The sequence below is a fragment of the Aulostomus chinensis genome, chromosome 15 (assembly GCF_037954235.1).
Source record: "Aulostomus chinensis isolate RoL2024-O1b breed Wild chromosome 15, RoL_Achi_v1.0, whole genome shotgun sequence".
Taxonomy (NCBI): domain Eukaryota; kingdom Metazoa; phylum Chordata; class Actinopteri; order Syngnathiformes; family Aulostomidae; genus Aulostomus; species Aulostomus chinensis.
Window position 1 is genome coordinate 6,733,403 of NC_141334.1, and position 21,542 is coordinate 6,754,944.

Sequence of the window (21,542 nt, forward strand, 5' to 3'; positions counted from 1 at the left end):
ACTTCGAAGTCATTTTAATGATCAGCTAATATTTTATAACCACACTTTAGTATGGGGAGAAGCTTGTTATCGGTGTATTGTTAAAGTGTAATCAACAAAACACGAGCTACAATACTTATAAAAAAAAAGAAAAGAAAAAAAACGTTCGCGAACTCAAACAAGAGTCCCACCAGACGGCGCGTGTGTACGGCAGACCCGCTAACGTCTGGTAGCTAGCGTTAGCATGTTAGCTAAACCTCGCCAACAGACACCAACACGTCACCCACGTCTCCCTGCACGCTGCTGCATTAATTCCAGCTCAACAAAAATACACAGCGTTGAATTATAAAGTGCCCGCGAGTTTAAAAAAAATAACATCAACCAAACGAAAAGTCTTTCATGCTTCCAAACACCGCTATAGCGAAAAAATAATAAAATATGGTTACACACAAACCGCAAACACATACATACATATACATACACGCACACAAGCTACCTGAAAGCTGGGTCCTCTTTGCTACCTCTGTGTGGCGGCGACGAAAAGGCATTTCTCTTGTTGAAAAGTTTCTGAAAGAGAGTCGGAGGCATTTTGTACCAAAATTAATTCGGTACAGAAGGTCTCTTTTCTTTTCAGATCCAAGCGCAAATCTTGTTCCTTGTAACTGTCTCCATGGGTGTCACAGTCATATGACAGGCATTAGTCAGAGGAGCTGCTTGGTAACCCACTACGTTTTTCTGATTGGCTAACCGGACGCTGCTGCTACTACAAATTATGTGATTGGCTAGTATTTTTGGTCTGGTACCACGTGGTCAGTGGATAGGTTTGTGTTGATGTTTTGTCGGGAATCGTGACACCGTGACATCTATTCAGAGATCGTAAAAGTGTAACCACTGAGATGAATTGGAGCCCATTAAAAATATATATATATATATATATATATATTTGGAAAGACAAAACAACGAAAGTCGGACTCGAGATAAAATAACTTGATGAATCTGTTTTATTTATTATACATACATTTATTCAAGATCCCCCCCCCCCCCCCCCCCGACACTCGAAAGAAACGGACAGTGCCACTGCTGGCAACTAATAAAAAAAAAATTAAACATTTCTCTTTAAATTTAGCTCATCTTTTAACCTTTAAAGAAAAATCATTATAAAACTGAAATCAATGCATTATAAGTATAAGAAAATTCAAACAAAACATACAAAACGGATATTTCACATATAAGATAGGAACACTTATGAAAAAATCGGTTGTTTTAGACGACACAAGGCTGACATCTAGTGGACAATTTGCAACACACATTTGACAGCTTTAATACAGTGTTCAAATACAAGCAATAGTGACTGGAATTAAATAAAACATTTTAAGTGCGTTGAGAAATATGTTCCAAATTACCTAGTCCTTAAAGAACCTCTGATTAAAAGCCAAACAAGCTATATTTGTTTTTAGAAAATAAAACCATGTTGAGGAGCAATGGAATTTAAAATAGGTTTCCAAGGTTTATGGTAAGCAAGCAACAAGAATCTAAGAAATACCAGGCTGTTGAATTAGTCATTAAATTCTTGATTGATCATATTCTAAACTATACACATTCTCATTTATTTTTTTTTTGGATGTGTAGACAGTATCACACAGCTGTTAAAACTGTTGCTTTGGTTTGCCAAGCCATTGCAGGACATCCTGTTTTGTATTAATAATAAAGTGAAAGCATGTTTCACATGCAGACCTCTTATCAAGATTATAGGAAAGCTAAAGATTCACGTACGCCTTCACATCATGAGAAGGAAGGTGCGATGTGCTTAGCAACTGAGAGAGGAAATAAAGTATAACTTCTGAGTCTAACACATCGTTCTCTTGCTCTCTGAAAGAACTCGTCTCTTTCAGTCTTGCTGTTGAAATCAAAAAACTTGCCTTGCTCCGGGTTTGCCTTTACGGGCTTCTCCAGCGTCACCGCCAACTTTAACATTTTGTCGTTAAAACTGATCCGTCCTGCGCCGGATGTGTCAGCGTTCAGATATATCTGCTCAGTGATGACAGGGCTTTTGAACCAGACCTTCTTCTTGTAAAAAATAGGCTTTCTGATGGCAGACTGAGGCAACAAAATACGACTTGATCAGATTACTTCTTTGAAACCAAAGTGCGAAACTCTTATCCAGGGGTCCCAAAAATAAAAATAAAAATGTAGAAACGTCAAAATAATTTCTTACTTTTGTCTGAGTTTTCCTCTCAAATGCATTACCTACAGATTGAGGAAGGGAAAAAAGTGCAAACTTCTCATTATGACTTGAATTAGTTTAAACTGACATGTCCATATTAGTAATTAGGGCAAAGTATGACTTTAAAAAGGCATCTGAGTAAATCAGACTCTTTACCTGCCTGAATGGAGTCTGAAATCATTTTAGGCTCAACTACAATTCCACCGAGCTTGCTGCAAAGAGAAAATACAGTTTTTCAAACAGTTTTTGTTGTGCAGATGAGTGTTACAGCATACAGGGAGTGTGACAGCAATAGCGGCTTCCCTCTGAGCCACTTCAGTTCGTGTTGTAATAAACATGGATGAAATGAAAAAAAAGCTCATGTTACATGACCGTTCCAGAAGAACTTTACCTGACAGCTCACCTGTTCTCAACTTTTTTATCTGCGAAACTGGTGGAGGTATCTGTGGACAGAGGGGCTCATGTTCACTTAGACCACAGTTGGGGAACACAACCGCGCTTAACTGCCAGGTAAGAATATTTCTACAGAGCAGCTGACCATCCAAGTAGCTGCAAGGAAGGCGACGTACATGCTATCACACACAAGCTCGCCAAACCTTTTCTCCAAAGAGAGAATTTTAGAAAGATGGCGGACACAGCTAGCATGCTGTGCCCTGACAACAACACTCAAGTTTGCCAGTGTCGTCGTCTGTCCGCTGACTCCAGCACCCTGGATGAGAGCACTGATAATCCAGACACCGCCCGGCTGCTTATTCTTATATAGTCACACATCTAAAGCTAATGTAATGTGTTTTTATTAAACAGGATAATTACCTCTGCCAGGTAAGTTACGTTATAATTGCTATTCGTATGCTAGTTTGTTGATATGCTTGTTCTTCATAATCAGCAAGATTCCTACAAAAAACAAAAAAGACTGTCATGAAACTTCCCAAGAAAGAATCTAAAGAGTTTCTGAGATAATCCAGTTTATACTTTCATTATTGTGTATAATGTGTAATATCTTGCAACTAGTAAGATTTATTTCGCTACAGAGTGAATGGTGCCACCCACAAAAAGCCACTTCATTTTCTGCTCCTTTCTTATAAATCTATTTATGTACATTTTTCTGTTTGCTTTGACTATAAACTGTGTGGGGCTGTCTCACTTCTTACCTATGATGGTGGAAACGTTCGGGGGCTGATGCCTGTGGATGCTCTCAGCGTGGCTCACGTTCAGCAGGGTGGAGTTCTTTATGTGAGGACCCATCACATCTTCCTCAAAGGGGAAACTCAACATTTCCACTGATAAAAAGAAAATTATAAATCAGGTGCATTTAGTCACTTTTGTTGTTGTTGTAGGTAGATTCACAACAACAGGCCCACCATAATTTTCTTGTCTGAAGATTTCTGGGGAGGGAGGACTGCTGGCCATGGAGGCAGAAGAAGAATCATCATCATCACTGTCGTCGTCGTCGTCATCATCAGAGCTGAAAGTAGCATCCAAATCCACGCCAGACGCCATGATGCTTTCTGGAGTCAAGGCCAGATTCTGCTCCTCTTCATCGGGCCTCTCACCACCTGTAAGAGCCTCTGGGTCAGGGGTCACCTGAGCGTCTGGGAGATCTGGTGACACCTGGTGGCCGTGTTTGGTGTTGGCTGGTGTTGAAGGTGATGTAGCTCTGTATTTGAGGTTGTCAGTGAACGCACGGCTGCTCAAACGTAACGCAGGTTTGCTGCTGGTCTGCGTATGTAAAGAGGGATAAAACAAAATGAAACTAAAACTGGCAAACAATTTCAAGCAACGGAAGTAGTTGAGCTATTTTATAGAGCAAACTAGCACCGGCAAATGCCGCAGTGGCTGGTAAATAAGCTTCACTGATCACCCAAAAAAAGAAGGGCGAAAAAAACTTAATCTTATACTCTGTTTAGAAGGTAGAAATAAATATTTGCTTGAATTGTGATTCGGACAATAAACTGCTATTTTTGTGACAGCAAGTTTGGAAACCACGTGTGTCATATTTTAAAAGCCTTGACCATAATTACACAAAATCCTAATCCTGAAAGTACCTTAAGCAGTCAAAATATATGTAGTACAGTTGAAAATACAATACTTGAAATGTAAGGGAGTGAAAGTGTATATCAGAATACGACAGAAATTACTTCTCAAGAGTGAAACTCAGATTTATACAGGAACAAAAGTTGAGTGAAGGGACTTTTTAAAACCTTTTACTATAGTATACAGGAACTCAATCACATTGTCTCCCACCAGAACACTGACCCTCACTTGGTCGGTTGGTTTAGAGGTGACACCAGTGCCATCCTCGTCAGGTTCCTCTGGAATGACGTCACACTTCCTCTTCTGTGGTCTCTTTTGCTCTAGAAATGTTGATGCAGTAGCTTTTAGATTTAAAGCGCGTGTACTGAAATCTGCTTTTCAAAAAAACAAACAGATTAAAGTGTGACACATTTGCTCCTCAATAAATTAAATAAACACTGCAGAGTTGTTAAAAATGAATGAGAAGAAGAAAAAAAAAACATTAACAAATAATGATGACGATATACTGATGTAGATTTTGGAAAAAAAAAAAAAAAAGACAGAAAAAAAAACCTCCGGCACACTTCTCTGAATATGCCTTTACGCCAAGTACGCACCTGTTAGAAAACACGTAAGAATCTTTTCATCACCCCCCCCCAAAAAAAAAAATGCAAATTTAGCGGATCCATTAAAAAAAAAAAAAAAAAGACTTACTGTTTCTGAAGGCCTGAGTTGGCTTCACAGGTGTGTCTCCCTTCTTTGGTAATCCGCCGTCTCGTCTAACCCGCCCCATTATTTCACAACTCAACTGATTGATACAGACCAAATTTATACCCTGAAGAGGTTCTGGCGAAGACCAAAACGGCAGTTAGCAAAGACACGAGCCCAGCGTTACCACACCACCCTAAAACAGTGGGAAATATTGACGTTACTTCGAGAAGGCACGACGGTTACCTGATGCTGTAAAAGTGAGGCTGGTGTCGTGTCCGCTCTCTCTGTGGTGCTTAGCAACCAAACACACCTGCAAATCCAGTTGATGGACGGCTAATTGAACTCACAGGAAATTCAATTACAGCTTCGTATCACAGTCCCGTATATCGGACTTTTATTTTGGAAAAACTTCAAAGGAAGCGGTAGTGGTGTTAACACGGGTCATGATTTTGTTTGATGATCATTAAAAGTAAAGATTTCATGATGAGGACTTCTCATTATGTATTTAAGTATGTTTGTATGTAATAGAAGTAATATTAATTTTTACACTGCAAAAGTAATAAAGTAAATTACTGATTACTTCCACTTAGGTAAGCAAGTTAATGAAAAAGTATGTATAAACATCATGAATTGCAAACAGATTACTTGTTATATTTCTATAACATTTCATTGGTTTTGGTCAAAGACAGAAGAAGTCTTTTTTTTTTGCACAACGCGATGCTGATTGTCCGGTTGGACTGTGAACAGAAAAGACGTATGTTCCTAATCTGCATTCTTTTAAATGACCAGCAGGGGGAGACCTCTGGTCGTTTTATTTTTAGAACTTTCAGAACTGCAGCTGCGTCACTCCTCCTTTAATGTATTTACTTCTGAAGACACTGACACTGACTCATCTATTAGTTTCACAACTTTTTTTCAGTACAGTTGGCGTGATATGAACATTTTTTTCTGAATATTTTTAACTGTATGTCATCTGTATACTTTGCCTTTTCTGTTGTACTTTTGACTAAAAGAATGAGTCGAGACTACAGTAGGAAACAAGCAATAGCTACAGTCTCTCTATACAGAACATCTGTACTTCAGCCCTCTTGCAACAAGTGGTAATATGTGTACTTTAATTCTCTCTCTTACGAAAACTAAGTATAATGTTTGTTTTTAATGTCATGGTCCCGATTAGGATCAAATAGACGCCACCGTGGTGATCAGTTGCATGCTCGTGCGCCATCAATGGTGAAATAAAATATACTGTGGATCCCTAATACTAATAATTAACAATTTGTGAACCTTTACAATGACTGATACAACTGTATGCTCATGTTTCCAGAGGAAATGTTTCAAAATAAAACCTGTATTTGAACATCTCACGAAAATAAAATAAAGAGGACACAAGTTTAAAATCATTCCAGAATTTCTTTATTTCATTGCCCTCACCCTATTCCTCCCCCTCCCCAATCCCTATTGCTGCACTCAATCATTACAAGGATATGGTGCTGATTTTACAGCAGAATATATAAATAAATAAGTACAATTCATCTCACTACACGCAAAAAAAAAGAAAAGAAAAAAATCCATTCAAACCATTGTTTTCATAAATATGCTTACATCTAGCTGTCCTCATTTATGTACATCCACATTGTTTATGCTCTGGGACGGTAATCAACTTAAAAAGCCTAGACATTACTTCTACATGTAAACCCTCCAAAAAAACAAAAAAAAACAAAAAAACGTTTCTTTTTATTCAAAAGTTGACGGTTGCTCTATTTTCCTCGAGGTGAGAGGAATTTGTCAGCTTTGCCTATGTTACAAAGCCTTGCACTAGCAGCAGTGACGGTGGGCAGCTGCATACGACCTGCTATTAATGGCCACAAAGAAATACGCACCCAGCATGGCAGGGTAAACTGCATGCATTACCCCGATTCCTGGTTTTGCATTATTTTTCTTTTACCTGACATACGTTTTGTGCAACGATGGTCCAACAGAGAGTGGTGATTGGGACAAGAGTGTGATGATTGATACAGTATGCCAGTCCATCATTTAAACATGCAGCCATGTGGGGATGAAGTCGTGGAGGAGATAGTACTACATGACGGGACTCGGAAGTGGTTCAAACATCAAAATGATTTGTACTCTTCTTACCTTATTATCTGAACTCTAACAGGCTCTAACTGCACAACATCGGGGTTGAATTTGAGTTTAATCCCTGCTGTGTCCGATCAGGGGCGGACCCTCGCCACGGCATGCTGTCAGCAGCTTGTTCGACTGAATGTGAATCTATCGATGGAACGATGGAAGAGAGAAGCAGAATAACAGAAAGTAGAAATCCTTAACATAAAATAGTGAATGATTTTTTTTTTTTAGTTTTTTGTTGTTGTTGTTGTTGTTGTTGTTGTTGTTGTCGTTGTTGTTGCGTGGAACAGATCATTTGACGTTGTTCGACAGCAGGGCCACATTTGGCTTGTTCTCCCCAAGCATGTTAATCCTAAAGTGTTCGTCCCTATTCAGGTCATCACACAAGTTCTTGGTGTTCAGCTGCTGGCACGGAGCAGCCCTCACATGGAGATGCTGCTGTAGAGCTGGTCGATCTTCTCCTTAAAGAACTCCTTCAGCTCCGGTCTCTTAGCCTTCAACGTCGGAGTCAGCAGACCGTTTTCAATGGAGAACATCTCATTGTGGATGTAGATGTTCTTCACCTTTCAAAGGGGAAAAAAAAACAGAGATTGTTAAAAAAGAATGTGCCAACGTTTATAGTGTAGAATCATGAGCTATATAATATAAACTGTTTTAGAGGTATATTGCAGAGTTGTGTTAATTCATTATTTCTATGTATTTTCATGAATTTACATATGAGGAAATTAAATTGAACTAAAGGACTCTCGCTAAATACCACTTGGAGGCACTTGAACTGCCAGGTTGGACACTTGCACATATATTTGACATCTTTTGTTACTTGTCACCAATGGTTTCACCCTTTTTGGTGTCTTAAAAACATGCAGCATGTTGTCAGGGCTCACATTTCAGGCATCTAATAGTTGTTTCCACTAAATAGTGGTTTTACTCTCTAAACTTATGTCTCACATGGTTTCATCCCTATGGCTAAATGATCCAATTGCTCAGCAAAAATGAAATATTAGCTCTCAAATGTTATTTGTGTATCTGACTTATCAGTTTGTTTTACCTGCTCAAAAGAGTGGAGACAACTGGCTTTGCCTAAACGCACCAGATCTTCAAGGATTGCCTTCTTAAGTTCCTGTGAACAAAATAAGTATTTTTAAGTACCTCAAGGGGAAAATTTTAAGCAGCGTTATTTGGAGGATATCAAAGATTTTGATCCACCTACTGTATTTTTACAGAGGTCCTTATAAGTGCCTAATATTCCTTTCTTCTTGGCCCATTCAGGCATGACCTCTGGGTCAGGAACCACAATTCCGACCAAACAGGACTGGAAAGAGCAATTTGCGCAACAATTTGAATGTGTCTGTATTTGTCCCGATAAGAAAAATCAGCAACAAACAAATGAGCATTTTCCTGGTTTTGCACAGAGCTACCTGAAACTTGCTGCGTGTCCAAGTGTGGGAATCTGCTCGGGTTTTACCTGCAGGCTGTCTCCGTGAACGTAGAGCTGCGCCACAGGTTCACTCCTAATGTAGATGTTCTCGATCTTCTCAGGGGAGATGTACTCGCCCTGCGCCAACTTGAAAATGTGTTTCTTCCTGTCAATAATCTTTAGTGTGCCATTCTAGCAAAGAGGTACAAAAAAACCCATCATGAGCAGGAGAAAAAGGATAAACAGAAAAAACACAATGTGCAGTTGTTTAAGGTGTATTATTATGATTTTTAAATCGTGCAGTCTGATGTAAATCTTATGTACATACAGGTAACCATTTTCCGATGTCACCAGTGTGGAGCCACCCGTCAGAGTCCAACGTCTCGGCAGTCCTCTCTGGGTCCTTTAGGTAGCCTTTAAACACATTTGGTCCCTTCACACAAACCTAGATGGGAGGTTATATAAGTGAAAAAGGTGAAATACATACTCTGCACCTCGTCTATGAACGTGGATACAGGCTCTTAAAAGTGTGAAAATATTGTTGGATCAGTCAAAGTGTCATCAACATAACCCAAATTACCAAACCCAATAACTACTGGCCCAAAAACCTGCCATACGCCAGTTGGGGACCTATTTTTTTGTCCTCTACTATACCCAATTAGGTGGTCTTAAGTACACACACACACACACACACACACACACACACACACACACACACACACACACGGGCTTACCTCTCCCTCTCCCTTAGAAGCAAAGTAGTTCTTCTCAGGAACATCCACCAGTCTGATGAGATTACATGGCAGAGGAGCACCGACGTGACCTTTGGATCAGAAGAGAAAAAAAATGATTAGAACGTCACCCAGCTTAAACACTTCAGTCTTATTTAGATTTTTTTCGCGCCTCATAATTTGGACTAAAGGTTTAACAAAGAACAGCATGTCATACTGTAAAGTACTGTACTTTCAGATCATTAAAGAACAACAGATTCGTACCATACCCAAAAGGTGAAGACATTAATTCCATCAAAATATTTGATTCCATTCACCAAAAAAAAAAGGTACTTTTAACTTACTAAGCAGCAGATAAAGAATGAAAAAAGATCCTTTATTTTCCAGAGACGCAGAGATATAAAATATCTAAACTGAGCAGCAGGGGGCGTTTCTCCACCACATTTTGATATCAGCCAACATGTTTATCTTGCAGTCTGCTAATTTCTACCCCACCTGAAAGTAGCACAGCAGGCAGACGCATGAAACGTTTCCTTGTCACATCGCTGTCTGATATGCAATGATCCATATGCTGCAGCTATTCAGGCTGTAGAGTTCAAGGGTCATTCTATCAAGTTACTACTCATGCACTTAAAACACGAAATTTACACAGTCTGAAATACAAACTATTACAGTGATTACTAGGAATTTTGTCACCAAAGACAAGCGGGTTAACTCAACAGTATAGCACACTTGAGGGTACATACTGGTATTCATGAGAGCTAACGGCATGTTGATGTTTGATTGATAATGTTACCAGCTGTTTCTCATATTCGTCTTTTTTCTTCAAATGAAAGTATGTAAATGGTTGCATTTCTCTTGCACTGATCATTAAAAAGTGATCAGTGACCCGACTAATTGTGTCTGAGCGGTTTCATTATTATCCGCGCAGCTGTGACCCCCACCATGCTGTGTACAGTCACAGTCATGGAACATACTGTAGCTGAATGTAGTTCTTCAATACAGTGAAGATTCAAGAATTGGCATTTTTAGAAGAAAAAGATGTTTGGAGGATTTCAGGAGCAGCAGTGAGAATCCGTATCAAGAATATAGAACCATTGACCTTATGGTATGCCATCATGGGATTTATATATTCCTCAGCAAATGAATTCATTCCAGACCTTTGAGCTGAGCCTGCAGTCAAGTAAACACACTGAGTGACTCAGGCAGTGATAAGGAGACGTCTCTCTTTTCTAGGTCTGTTGCATAAGCAGCTTCTCACCTGGTGTCCAATCTCCAGGTGTGGTGAAAGTGCAGCCAGCTGTACACTCTGTCTGACCGTAGGCTTCGTAAACCTGCACACAAAGGATGTAGTTAAGAGGGGTGGTAGAGTGTTGCTATGTATTTGTGATATTATATACAGTGCATGCAGCTCAGACTGACAGAGTATGTAGATGAAAATGTGTCTGGTTGTTGTGTCTTGGTGGCGGAGGTGGTGGTGGTGGTGGTGGTGGTGGTGTGTGTGTGTGTGTGTGTGTGTGTGTGTGTGTCTGTGTGTTAGTGTGCGTGTGTGTGTGTCTCTAACCTGGCACCCCAGAGCTGCTCTGAGGAATCCCAGGACGGTGGGCGAGGTCGGAGCTGCTCCTGTAATAATCATCCTCAGTCTTCCTCCAAGGCTAGCCTGCACAAATATGGAATAAACACAGAGGAGTTTTGTTTAAATTATTCTTAAAACAGCCTAAAACACTCCTATTTTCCCGTTATCAACACAAAGTGTAAATATTAGATCAGGCATGCCACGTAAGTCTTATCAGCCACCATCAGTCACCTATTATTGGCTGTTACATCTGAGCTGTGTATGAATACAGGAAGTATTTACACGCTTGTTCATTCTGCTTGCTGAGTAAAAACACCTTCTTCCTCTTGAGCTCCACACACAGATTACCATGTGCAGTTGTCATATCCAAAGCATCTCATCCTCACATAATTCTTCACGTCTGTCTTCTATATATAATATTCTGCATAGGCCTAATAATCGATGAAAATAACGTTTTCAGTTTGAAAAAGTCTTTAGCTCAGTTTAGCTCTTGTAGGTTATATGGAGACAAACTCCATGCTACTGGAAAGAAAAGGACTGTGTTGACATGAGAAAGCAAAGAAGAGCTCAACAATCCCAACAATGGCAGCGCAGTGGTGGTTAATTCCATCACATTTGTCAAAGGTAGATGATTATTATATACAGAACCAGCAGTGGTGGTACTTAGCACAACAACCATGATGTCAAAATGTAGCTTGGGTCTAGAGCTGGGCAAGACCTGCGCAGGCTAACCTTTGGTGCAATGCCTTTCTGATGATGTCAACAAAAACTGAACAAGCAGAATCAGAATTAACATGAGAGTTGGATGCACTCCTTTTGACTGATGTCCATGATGGATTGCAGCAAACGGTGTAACAGAGGTCGGTTGTCAGATTTATCTCAGGGTGAAACTCTATTTACCTGAATCTTACTGAAGAAGATTTTGTCCCAGATGCTGTCACTGCGAATGATCCCGCTGCTGACTTCAGCACCTTTTCTCTTGGCGGCAAAATTAAGCAGCCAGCGCTTCAATGGGCTGTTAGCCTGGCTAAAAATCTGCAGGAAGACAAAACACGTGTTTATTTTTTATATGTATACGTATTCGATTTCCCTGAAATGATCAGGATGTAAGAAACACTTCCCTCAGTGTGCGAACAAAACTTGAGTTTATCATCTGCTTCTCCTTTTTCATTTTTTTTTTTAAATTACAAAATACCCATTTCTCGCACGACCACAACAAGCACTGGGGAACAAACAATCTTTACTCATTATGGTAATTTTCACCAATTCCATTTGACTTTCGAACTACAACTGCGCCTCCACACATGTTGTCTCTGGACGAATGGGGAAATTGCTTCACTGCCACAAGAAATAGTGGACAACAGTTTCCTTAAAATCCTTTTGTGCGTCAGTTCAACTCACCTTGTCGTACATGCGGTTGAGCAGTCGAGGCACCACAGGGAAAATGGTTGGCCGCAGGGCCTTCATGTCATCAGGGAGGAGACGGATGTCACCCTGATAGAACCCAATCCGTCCCCCATGGCAGTAAACCACTGACTGCGAAGACAGACATCCACCTTGAGTAGAATAATCATTCTGTTCATCAGCGTCACCGATCATGGATACACACTGACTTGATCTGTTTACTTTACAGTACAATGGAAACCAGGATGTGTCCTTGTTGCCAGCATTGCATGTTAAGTATTCATTTCAATCATGTTCAAACACACCGTGCCCATTATACCTGGTGGGCCGTGCAATAGATATTAAATTAAGCCCAGTCTGGTGATGCAAAGATAGATATAATTGATGGCGATTATGTTGAGAATGAACAGCTGCATATGACGGATACCGGTTGTGGGGTCAACTGTGCGCCACAGATATTGCAGTGGGCTGTGTCTGTGTCATGTGACTTCATGCTCCACCAGTGGGAACAGCTGATGATGATCCAACGGAAGGCATACATGTGGTCCTTCAGTTCTAAACTTAGAATGCTTTCTCAGAGGAGTCAGAAGGCCTTGCATGTTCACAGTTTGAGGAAAAGTGGTGAAAAAAGCAACAATTTTGATCTGGGGGTAGCTTGATTAGATGAGGGAATCCATTTTGAATACATTCAGTTGTATAACAATGGCAGCCTCGGCTGAGCATGAAAGAAGTTCGACATGAAAAGTCACGGATGTCCCCCCACTTCAAAACTAATCCCAATGCTGCTGGGCCACAGCTAGAATGTTAAAGTCCAACCTTCAGCAGGTGAACATTACTATGATTAGTGTGTCCATTAAGCTAAAACAGAGCAGCAAATGAAATGTTAACCAGATGAGACAGCACTCCCAGAGCTTTGACTTTCATGTTGGCAGTTGAAGAAGTGTCATAACTGGAAATGATGATCAAGTGAGAAGAGAAACCTCTGCTTACCAAAAAAACGTAAGAGTGCTTTGGATAATTATCATATGTAATTATATTTGTTAAAAAATGCTGCATGAAAGACAGTTTCTTGTAATAAACTGGCTTCAAGCTTTGAGTTAAATAAATACTGAGGAGCTACTAAAGACTCAGTTGGATGGGCAATTAAGTGTTTTGGGTTTTTTTGGTACTTGAAAGATCAGTTAATTGTGACTGTTTGACGAACTAAATATGGACATGTTGCATCTCGCTGCGGAAAAAAAATGCCGAACACCAAATGTGGACCACTTCCTGTTTCTGAAGTTTTCTGAGGACAAGCGGAGGTTTCCACCCTCTCTTATTGAGACAGAATCAGATAGGGAGGGCTTTGTTTGTGTGTGCATGCATGTGTGTATGTGTGTGTCTGTGTTTGTGTGTGTTTAACATGCTTCATTTGTCTGATGTGTTGGGGACGTTAGGTGATTTCCTGATTCTACCTCTGACACTCCTGACAACACTGCCCTTATGCGTACTTGCAAACAAACCATGCTGGTTGGGTCCGACACAAGCTGACTGGTTGTGCGTCAAAACAAGACACAGTTAACATGTGACAGTGCATATTCACACAGAAAGATCCACTCGTTAAGATTAAACGATACAATACTTATGGATACGTTTTCGGGTATATCTGAAAAATTAAAGCTTTACTTCACCCCAAATGTGTATTTTGACCATCTAGTACTTGATAAAATATGGCTTGAGCTCACAACGATGTTTCTTTTGTTGTTGTTTTTTTTACCGATGCATCACAATATGACGTTTTAGCTTGAAACTAAACAGCAACAACTGCAACACTGTCCAGAAATGGTCCAGTTTATGGCCGTCTTTCTTATCCAGCTGTATGCTCTCAGTAATCCACAATCATTTTGTTTGCAGCCAAAAACTAACAAACCATAATCCCTCTGATTCAGCACCAAATAGGTTGAGTGAAGATGAGTTGGTGCTACTAAAGGTAAAAAGATATATGAAACATAGATGTATTCAAGATAGTTTGTCTTTTTTCTGAAGTCTCAAAGGAGTAACACAACTTGGGGGGAAAAAAAAACAACCTTTCTTTGTGAGCTCCAGGCACTGTATTGTACTGGTGTACTTTAGAATCATAAACTGGTGAGCAGGTGTGTTTTTGTAGTGTGATTTTGCATGACATATAGTGCCTTTTTTGCCAACCACAGTTTTGAAATGTAACTGATGAGGCTTTTACCTCGGGGTCCAATAAAACCTGTAAACATACTGATCGTATTGAACATGAAAACACTGTAAAGTGCCATTACAATGAAGGTGGCTTTCATAACCTGACGCGACTGTATCCGTCTGTTTGATCAGAATGAGCCTTAATATGTCTTTTCTTGTACTGACCTTGACAGGACATAAAATCTGGGGAAATCAGAGGTGGTGACAAATTCTAGGTTTTTACAGAACAAAGCCAGTCAGTCAATGTCTGTGTACGAAGCATGGAAAAAGCCAACCTGGTTTCTCTACTTCAGGGACAGATCAAAAATGAGCTTAATTTCTGAGAGGGAAACGTGATTTCTGAGAGGTGTCAAGCCTTAAGTGGGTCTCTGACTTAAAAGATTGACCAGTAAAGTTCATAGTGACTGATTAATGAAAAAACTCACAGTTTTGCCAATTTAAACATGAAGAGAATTGGACCCAGATTGTGAATGAACAGCTAAAGTCAAAGCCTGTCAGTCAAGTGTTACAACAAAAACTCGATAAGTACACTCGAAAAAGCAAGACGTGGTTGAAGAATAGTAGAGAGTAAATCTGATAAGCAACAAAAAGCAGTTAAACACAAGTTTTAACTTCCTGTGGTCGTTTTTCAGATTTATGTGTGATTTGAATTTGTGTGTGTGACTTAAAGTTGTCATGCATTCACATCTGTGCCTCAGCAAACTAGAAAATGATGCAACACACACAGACACGGATATTCATCATCAGCTACTCACATGAGTTGAAAAACAAAACTACAGTTAGAGAAGCAAAAGTAGGAGCCTCCACCCCTCCCTCCCACACATCAAAATAATCCAAAAGTGGCGCCCACACACATAGTTGCATAAATAGATTCTTCCTCCTAACATCTTGAGACTTGAAAACACACCACCAGTGAATTCTTTGAGACACAGGTCAGCCAATTTACCTCAATGAGTCGCTCAAACATGTGAGCTAGCGGCAGGAAGGAAATGAGGCAATCATCCTGGTTTGGGAAAATGACTTTCTGCAAGAGGCAGAGGGATAGAAGTGATCAGATCAGTTTAACACGATCCCACCACTGACACAATTGAAAGTTTGTCTTAAAATCATGTGACAGGTATGAAAGATTCAGTAACTCACATCTGTTACTTTTAGGAAGCCTGAGAAATCTGCCACAACATTCCCATGAGTGAGCATGACTCCTTTCGGGTTTCCTGCAGATAGAATATACACGCATCATCACTTAAATGAAGCTCCCCAGCACCTTCCTGGAGATCAAACAGTCGAGAAGGAAACAAGAGGAATCGGACAGGGAGAGATAATTTCAAGGTTTAAATTACATGGTTCATTTTCTGTATTACTTTAAAATCGGGGAATGTACGTCAAAGCAGAGATATAAGCAGAGTAAAAGCCTTGTAAATGATGTAAGATCAAGTTAGGGAACCCCCACGTTACATTGTTTCTGCATACATTCATATTGTCATCGTACATAAACTACATTTAAGTTATTGAACTCACGTGTGACAGTATTTCAGGGAGAACTTGTGTCTACTTCCTCTTATAAAAACTTCTCTTTTCTGTTTTTTAGGGTGAATTCAGCCTGCTTGCTCAGCCATTTTTTTGATTAACAATCCCACAGTTTTTTTTTCAACAAGAAATCAAACTGTCTTGAAGGTTTCTCGTCCCCAGACTTTCTGTCTGAATCCAGCAGATGGGTTGTGTTACAGCTGACTGGATGTTGCAACATACACGGAGGTCATTCTCTGGAAACACAAGGATTTACAGAAATGTGATGCAACGCTGAGGGGGCTGCGTGCCTCTCCCACGGACAGCAGGGGGCAATGTTTCAGCTCATCAGCCACTGGGAATGTGGGCAGTCCCAGCCTTGACATGTAAACTGACACCAGCATGTCCTCACATGAACCCGCTTCAGTTTTCTGTTAGCTTCTGCATTGTCAGAGAAGCAGTGGTTTCCCTGCTAACAGATAGACATGACCCTCTGGTATGTGTACAATGCATTTAACTAAATAAATGCAATTTTTTAAACAGAGAACTGTTGTTTTTTAAGTAATTATTAATATCTAAATCACTGTGAAAGCCCATATGTCCAGCATAGCTGAAAGGGTTTTTCAGTTTGGTCAACCCCTGAGTGAAGTGGCATCCACCCAACCTGGCACTGTTCATAATGACCTGCCGTGTCACCGAGTCACATGTGGTCGGTATCGACAAAACAAGGGAGGGGACTGAAGTTGCAGTCAGCTCTCTGATGTTGGTGAATAAATTAGCCGTGCAAGCCAGGCTCAGCTTGGAGTTTGGTTATAAATAACATGTGACTGACCTGCCAAAACAAATCGCGCAAAATAAGTGTTTGGTCAAAAAAACAATGACAACTGAGTAATCGCTTTTTCTTAGTCACAAAACCCTGGTTTACAATTTACCACGTGACTGCATAAAGTAAAGGCAAGGCTTATGAACCGTGAGTCAGCCTTTCATTCTTGGTCAGAGAAAGTTCCTGTTTGAAGAATCAGGACAGCGAGCTCACGTCTTTGTTTAGTGCAGCAGGTGCACATTCAAAACACCATTGTTAGACATCAGTTGAAGGAAACCTTGTTAAACTTGTTGTGGTGTCAGTTATTTGTGGCCTGCAAATGCATTTTGGAGTACCATCAAATCTAATCGCTAACGAGAATTATTCAAAACTTGTTGCAGATGGTTGTATAGCATCTGTACTAGTGAATTCCTAAACAGACAAATATATGTTTTATTACCTGTGGTTCCACTGGTGAAACACACAATGGATAGGTCCTCAGGTGCTGGTGGCTGTGGAGGAAAAATGGTTGAGATTGACATCGTGAGCTCCATCAACTGCTATAGAATGAAATAAGCTAACACCAGGGCTACATTATATCTGCAAATGCCAAAAACATGTAAATACATTCATGTCCATCTATTTTCTACTGCTTATCCTGTTAAGGGTCACGGGGGGCTGGAGCCTATCCCAGCAGCCTTCGGGTGAGAGACGGGGTTCACCCTGGACGGGTCACCAGTCCATCGCAGGGCCAACACATAGAGACAGACAACCATTCACACTCACAGTCACACCTACGGTCAATTTAGAGTATCAATCAGCCTCGTCCCCTCTTGATGTCTTTGGACTGTGGGAGGAAGCTGGAGTACCAGAGAGAACCCACACAGGAACAGGGAGAACATGGAGACTCCACACAGAAAGATCCTGTGATGGAGCCAGGACTGGAACCCGGAACCTTCTTACTGTGAGGCGACAGTGCTAACCACTGCACCACCGTGCCACCTCATGAGGAATTGTTGGGTGTAAATGACTTGAAGGAATCAGATGGTAGACCTGCTCATGTTAAAGTAGTCAAGGTCACCAATTTTTTATCAAACAGAAGAAAAAAAATTACAAATAGTATCAATAATAAATAAGATTTTCTGTATTTTTAACAAGTCATTGTTCTTTATAATGACAGATTATTGCAATTACAAGCAAGAGGTTGAAAAGGAAGGGATTATGAACAATGGGGGGGGCAAACAAAACTGATTTAATATTAGAATAAGACAATGGAAAATTAAAGGAACAGCAAATGCAGCACCTTCAACCTGTACTTACTATAGGTTTTCTGTAGTGTTCTCTGCCCAGAGCCTGCAGGAAATAACAACAACATTATTCAAAGACTCTTCAGGTGCAGGACTCACACGAGGACCACAGGGTTGGTGGGTATTTTTCATTGAGTCTTTGAATATAGTATTTGCGTATTCTACCCGGGCAACAAGGGGCCATCTTGACTTCAGAACATTTTCTGTCCCGTGTTGAGAGGAAGTCATCACTGGAGTTCCCCTGCTTTGTTGAGGTGATTTCAGCACCAACTATAATAACGTTCATATCTTAAATAATGCTTTAGAAAACCAGATTAGCTAGTCATCTGTTACTCTGGCGCAGCTCATGAATGTTGGGCGAGTCACATAAAAAATGACAATCATGTACACATGTAACTTCTTGTAAGTCTTCTGTGTGTGAGTTGGAACTTTCTCCTCATTGCATAAGCCTCCTGCTTCGTTCGCTGACAACATGTTTTCATATGTTTTCTCTTTTTTGACATCATGAAGTGTTTATTTTTCATGTATTTCCGGTGAAGGAAATAAATCTGCATCTATGGTCATGCGCCCTTTAAGACCGCTGCTGCTATCAACTGCTGGCGTACTTTGATTTGAAGAGCATATGACACTTCAACCTCTACGGGAAAGAAAAGAGCTGTGAATTACTGTAAATGACATCCATGGACGAATGTAACTTGCACCTGTGTGTGATTTCATTGATTGTGAGAGGCAGATGAGTAGATAACGTTGAAAGCATTCTTTGTGAGAATCAAACAACTTGTCTTTGGATGTCTGTGTAGGTTCTCATTCATCCAGGTCATCGTAGATCGAAGCGAAGTAAAATCTGGTCAACTGGACGTAAGTTTATCTTGAAGACGTTTCACCTCTCATCCGAGAGGCTTCTTCAGTTCTAGTGAAGAGTGTGGAAACTCCAGCTTATAAACCTATGTGGGAGTGGTCAGTGCTATTGTGGTGGAAACGACCCTCCCGAGACTCACCTGACCTCCCCAAACGACAGTCGTTGTGCGGTGTCAGGGAGTTTCAGGGGTGGTCGTTAGGGAGTTTCACCGACCACTCAGATGCTAATGGGCTGTGCTGGCATCAGCCGTTCCACATGGGTCTTTCAGCTGAGCTCTTTGGGGAAGCTTTGAAAGGACTTGGTTGTAAATAGGTGAAAGGAAATGTCGCAGTCCACCTCCTCTGTTCAAAGATGGTTTCTCTATCCTGACGTGGATGGCTTCTTTAACTCCTCTTTCAAACCATCTGTCCTCTCTGTCGAGGATTTGGACATGGTCGTCCTGGAAGGAGTGGCTTTCCTCCTTGAGGTGGAGGAAAACCGCTGAGTCCTGTCCTCCAGAGTTGGCTCTTCTATGTTGGGCCATGCGCTTGTTGAGGGGCTGTTTGGTTTCCCCTATGTAGAGATCCGTGCAGGCCTCACTGCATCTGACAGCGTATACCAGATTGCTTTTCTGGCTGTGAGGGGTGGGATCTTTGGGGTGAACCAGTCTTTGTCTCAGAGTGTTGTCTGGTTTAAAAGACACAGGGATGCGGTGCTTGTTATAGATTCTCCTTAATTTCTCAGAAACCCCTGCCACATAGGGGATCACTATGTTTTGTATGTGAACCAAAGCGTCACGTTTGTTTTGACTGGTTGCAGATGGTATGTCATTCGCGGCATCTTAAACACTCGCCACGATCACAGATTATAAAATCTTATTGCATCACTACTGCTTTTAAGGTAGTATAGTCTAACTGAATGTAGATCTGACCTGTTTATAGGTGTAATACGAACTTAGATTGGTTACTGCAGATTGAGAAGCAAAATACGTTTTCTCTGCATTTTTAATGACCAACACAGGACGAAACTTTAAAAAAAAAAAAAATCACGTTAACTGTTCATTTTTACTGTCAATTTCCATGAGAAGAATAAGACTAAAACCAACACTGTCACCCAGATAGTTTTCTTCTCTCTGCTCTGTGTCCATAAAAATGATTAAACACATCTGTGAGTAGCACACTTGCTGTGAGTCACACTTTCCTCTATAAGCATAAACATGCGCAGTTTATTTTGGATCAAGTCAGAAGTCCTTGAGCTGCTGTCGACAACAATGCTGACTTGAAAATAGTTCCCAACAAATGCACTCTGAATTTCTGTTTGAGTCACTACAAGTCTGTTTTAACCGTTACCTCGGTCTTTATTTGTGAACCATGTTTAAAAATAGAAGGACTCAAGTTCTATTCTTTAAACGTTTCTATAATACAATATTGTCCAATGGCCTTTTGACAGAATGTTGCAAATTCTACCTGATGTCCACAGCGTAAATTGTTAAAAAAGCAGCTTAAGAAGGACAAATCATTGGCGCTGAGCTGAGAGACTTCCTTTGGCACACTTTGGCATATGCTGCTCTCTCTAGCGGAAACAGGAAATGTCAAACTCTTTCTTACCACGGAGAAAAAAATAAAACTTACTCCCAAGCATCTCTCACTACATTTAACAAACTTTTAACTCATCTGATTTTAAGCAACTTGTTTTTTTGCACCTCTAAAAAAAATGAATAAATACGACCCTCTACTATAAAATGAACATATTTTTGAGACGAGAAGGTATTTTTGATCCTGATTAAAATGTGACTGAGTAACCATATTAGATGTCTGTGGAAGCAGAAACTACGAAAGGAAGAGGATGAGGCGGAGGAGTCATGTATCTCCAAGTAGGCATACAAACTAATTAAACGTGGTTCTTCTCTAAATCTGATATCTGATCCAGGAGCAGTATTTTGTATGTACTTGTAAGTCTGCATATTTTTAATTGCTAGAGCCAAACTGGTTCTATTGATTTGTTTTTGCTCGGGGTAATACCTCGACTTCCTGCATGGCCTGTACATGGACGCCGCAGCCCTCGCCTTGCTCCACCACATCAGAGGTGAAGGCATCCATTAGAATAATTCTCCTCAGGCCTGGAGTCTCCTTCCTTTCCACGTTACCCAGAAGCACCTGGGCTTTCTCTACCTTGTCGCAGATGACCGTAGAGATGTCGGCTGTAATGACACAGGCACACAAGAGCACCCGCACCCTTGTGTGAATACCAGCAGAGTAAGAAATGACAAGGAACAAAACAAATCAGCAACAGCCTGATGTATTTCGGGGGTGTCATTTAAACTATAGTAACCTAAGCCTCTGTACACAGTATTTTAGTTTTTTTGTAGCCTGATTTGTACAGTCTAAACTGTCTTCATGCTTTCACTCTGTAATCATCTGAAAGTTATTTAGCAGCTCTTCCTGGTTTAGATAGTTGTGATAGTTTGTTATATTGGGAGTTCTTACCCGTGTTAATGATGAACCGGATTGCATCTGGGCCCAGCGTGTCATAGAGGGGAACCACCACCATTGAGTAGGTGTAGCATGCCAGCTCTGAGATGATCCACTGCAATCACACACGCACACACGCACACACACACACACACACACACACACACACACACGCACACACACGCACACACACGCACACACACATACACACACACACGTAGACACATC

The 21,542-nt window shown here is 40.7% G+C and overlaps 3 protein-coding genes across 8 annotated transcripts in view; all 3 read right to left on the minus strand.

Annotated features, from left to right (window-relative positions):
* fnip1 (folliculin interacting protein 1) overlaps positions 1 to 679 on the minus strand; it is a 36,421-nt gene extending 35,742 nt beyond the window's left edge. For both annotated transcript variants that reach the window (XM_086226779.1, XM_086226776.1), the window contains exon 1: positions 476 to 679. In XM_086226779.1, the coding sequence (XP_086082905.1) occupies positions 476 to 567 (92 nt within the window). In that variant the 5' untranslated portion in view covers positions 568 to 679. The remainder of the gene's footprint in view (positions 1 to 475) is intronic.
* A 351-nt stretch (positions 680 to 1,030) lies between these two features.
* Positions 1,031 to 5,303, minus strand: LOC147248453 (uncharacterized). 3 transcript variants are annotated; one of them, XM_086226438.1, is made up of 9 exons: positions 5,171 to 5,303; positions 4,931 to 5,062; positions 4,460 to 4,557; positions 3,565 to 3,922; positions 3,355 to 3,483; positions 2,607 to 2,646; positions 2,360 to 2,415; positions 2,195 to 2,226; positions 1,031 to 2,076 (listed from the first exon to the last, which is right to left on the minus strand). In XM_086226438.1, the coding sequence occupies exons 2-9, from the start codon at positions 5,007 to 5,009 to the stop codon at positions 1,762 to 1,764; spliced, it is 1,107 nt and encodes a 368-aa protein (XP_086082564.1). In that variant the 5' UTR covers positions 5,010 to 5,062; positions 5,171 to 5,303; the 3' UTR covers positions 1,031 to 1,761. The 3 variants fall into 3 exon arrangements, with proteins under 3 accessions (XP_086082564.1, XP_086082565.1, XP_086082563.1); XM_086226439.1 differs by having other exon boundaries at positions 4,931 to 5,120; positions 5,238 to 5,258; XM_086226437.1 differs by lacking the exon at positions 5,171 to 5,303 and having other exon boundaries at positions 4,931 to 5,164.
* A 1,048-nt stretch (positions 5,304 to 6,351) lies between these two features.
* Positions 6,352 to 21,542, minus strand: part of acsl6 (acyl-CoA synthetase long chain family member 6) — a 33,499-nt gene continuing 18,308 nt past the window's right edge. For all 3 annotated transcript variants that reach the window (XM_086226683.1, XM_086226685.1, XM_086226684.1), the window contains exons 6-21: positions 21,330 to 21,429; positions 20,865 to 21,043; positions 18,019 to 18,051; positions 17,159 to 17,210; positions 15,531 to 15,604; positions 15,337 to 15,414; positions 12,180 to 12,314; positions 11,679 to 11,813; positions 10,767 to 10,862; positions 10,464 to 10,536; positions 9,206 to 9,294; positions 8,800 to 8,916; positions 8,520 to 8,663; positions 8,265 to 8,366; positions 8,103 to 8,174; positions 6,352 to 7,617 (exon numbers count right to left, since the gene is read on the minus strand). In XM_086226683.1, the coding sequence (XP_086082809.1) occupies positions 7,477 to 7,617; positions 8,103 to 8,174; positions 8,265 to 8,366; positions 8,520 to 8,663; positions 8,800 to 8,916; positions 9,206 to 9,294; positions 10,464 to 10,536; positions 10,767 to 10,862; positions 11,679 to 11,813; positions 12,180 to 12,314; positions 15,337 to 15,414; positions 15,531 to 15,604; positions 17,159 to 17,210; positions 18,019 to 18,051; positions 20,865 to 21,043; positions 21,330 to 21,429 (1,620 nt within the window). In that variant the 3' untranslated portion in view covers positions 6,352 to 7,476. The remainder of the gene's footprint in view (positions 7,618 to 8,102; positions 8,175 to 8,264; positions 8,367 to 8,519; positions 8,664 to 8,799; positions 8,917 to 9,205; positions 9,295 to 10,463; positions 10,537 to 10,766; positions 10,863 to 11,678; positions 11,814 to 12,179; positions 12,315 to 15,336; positions 15,415 to 15,530; positions 15,605 to 17,158; positions 17,211 to 18,018; positions 18,052 to 20,864; positions 21,044 to 21,329; positions 21,430 to 21,542) is intronic.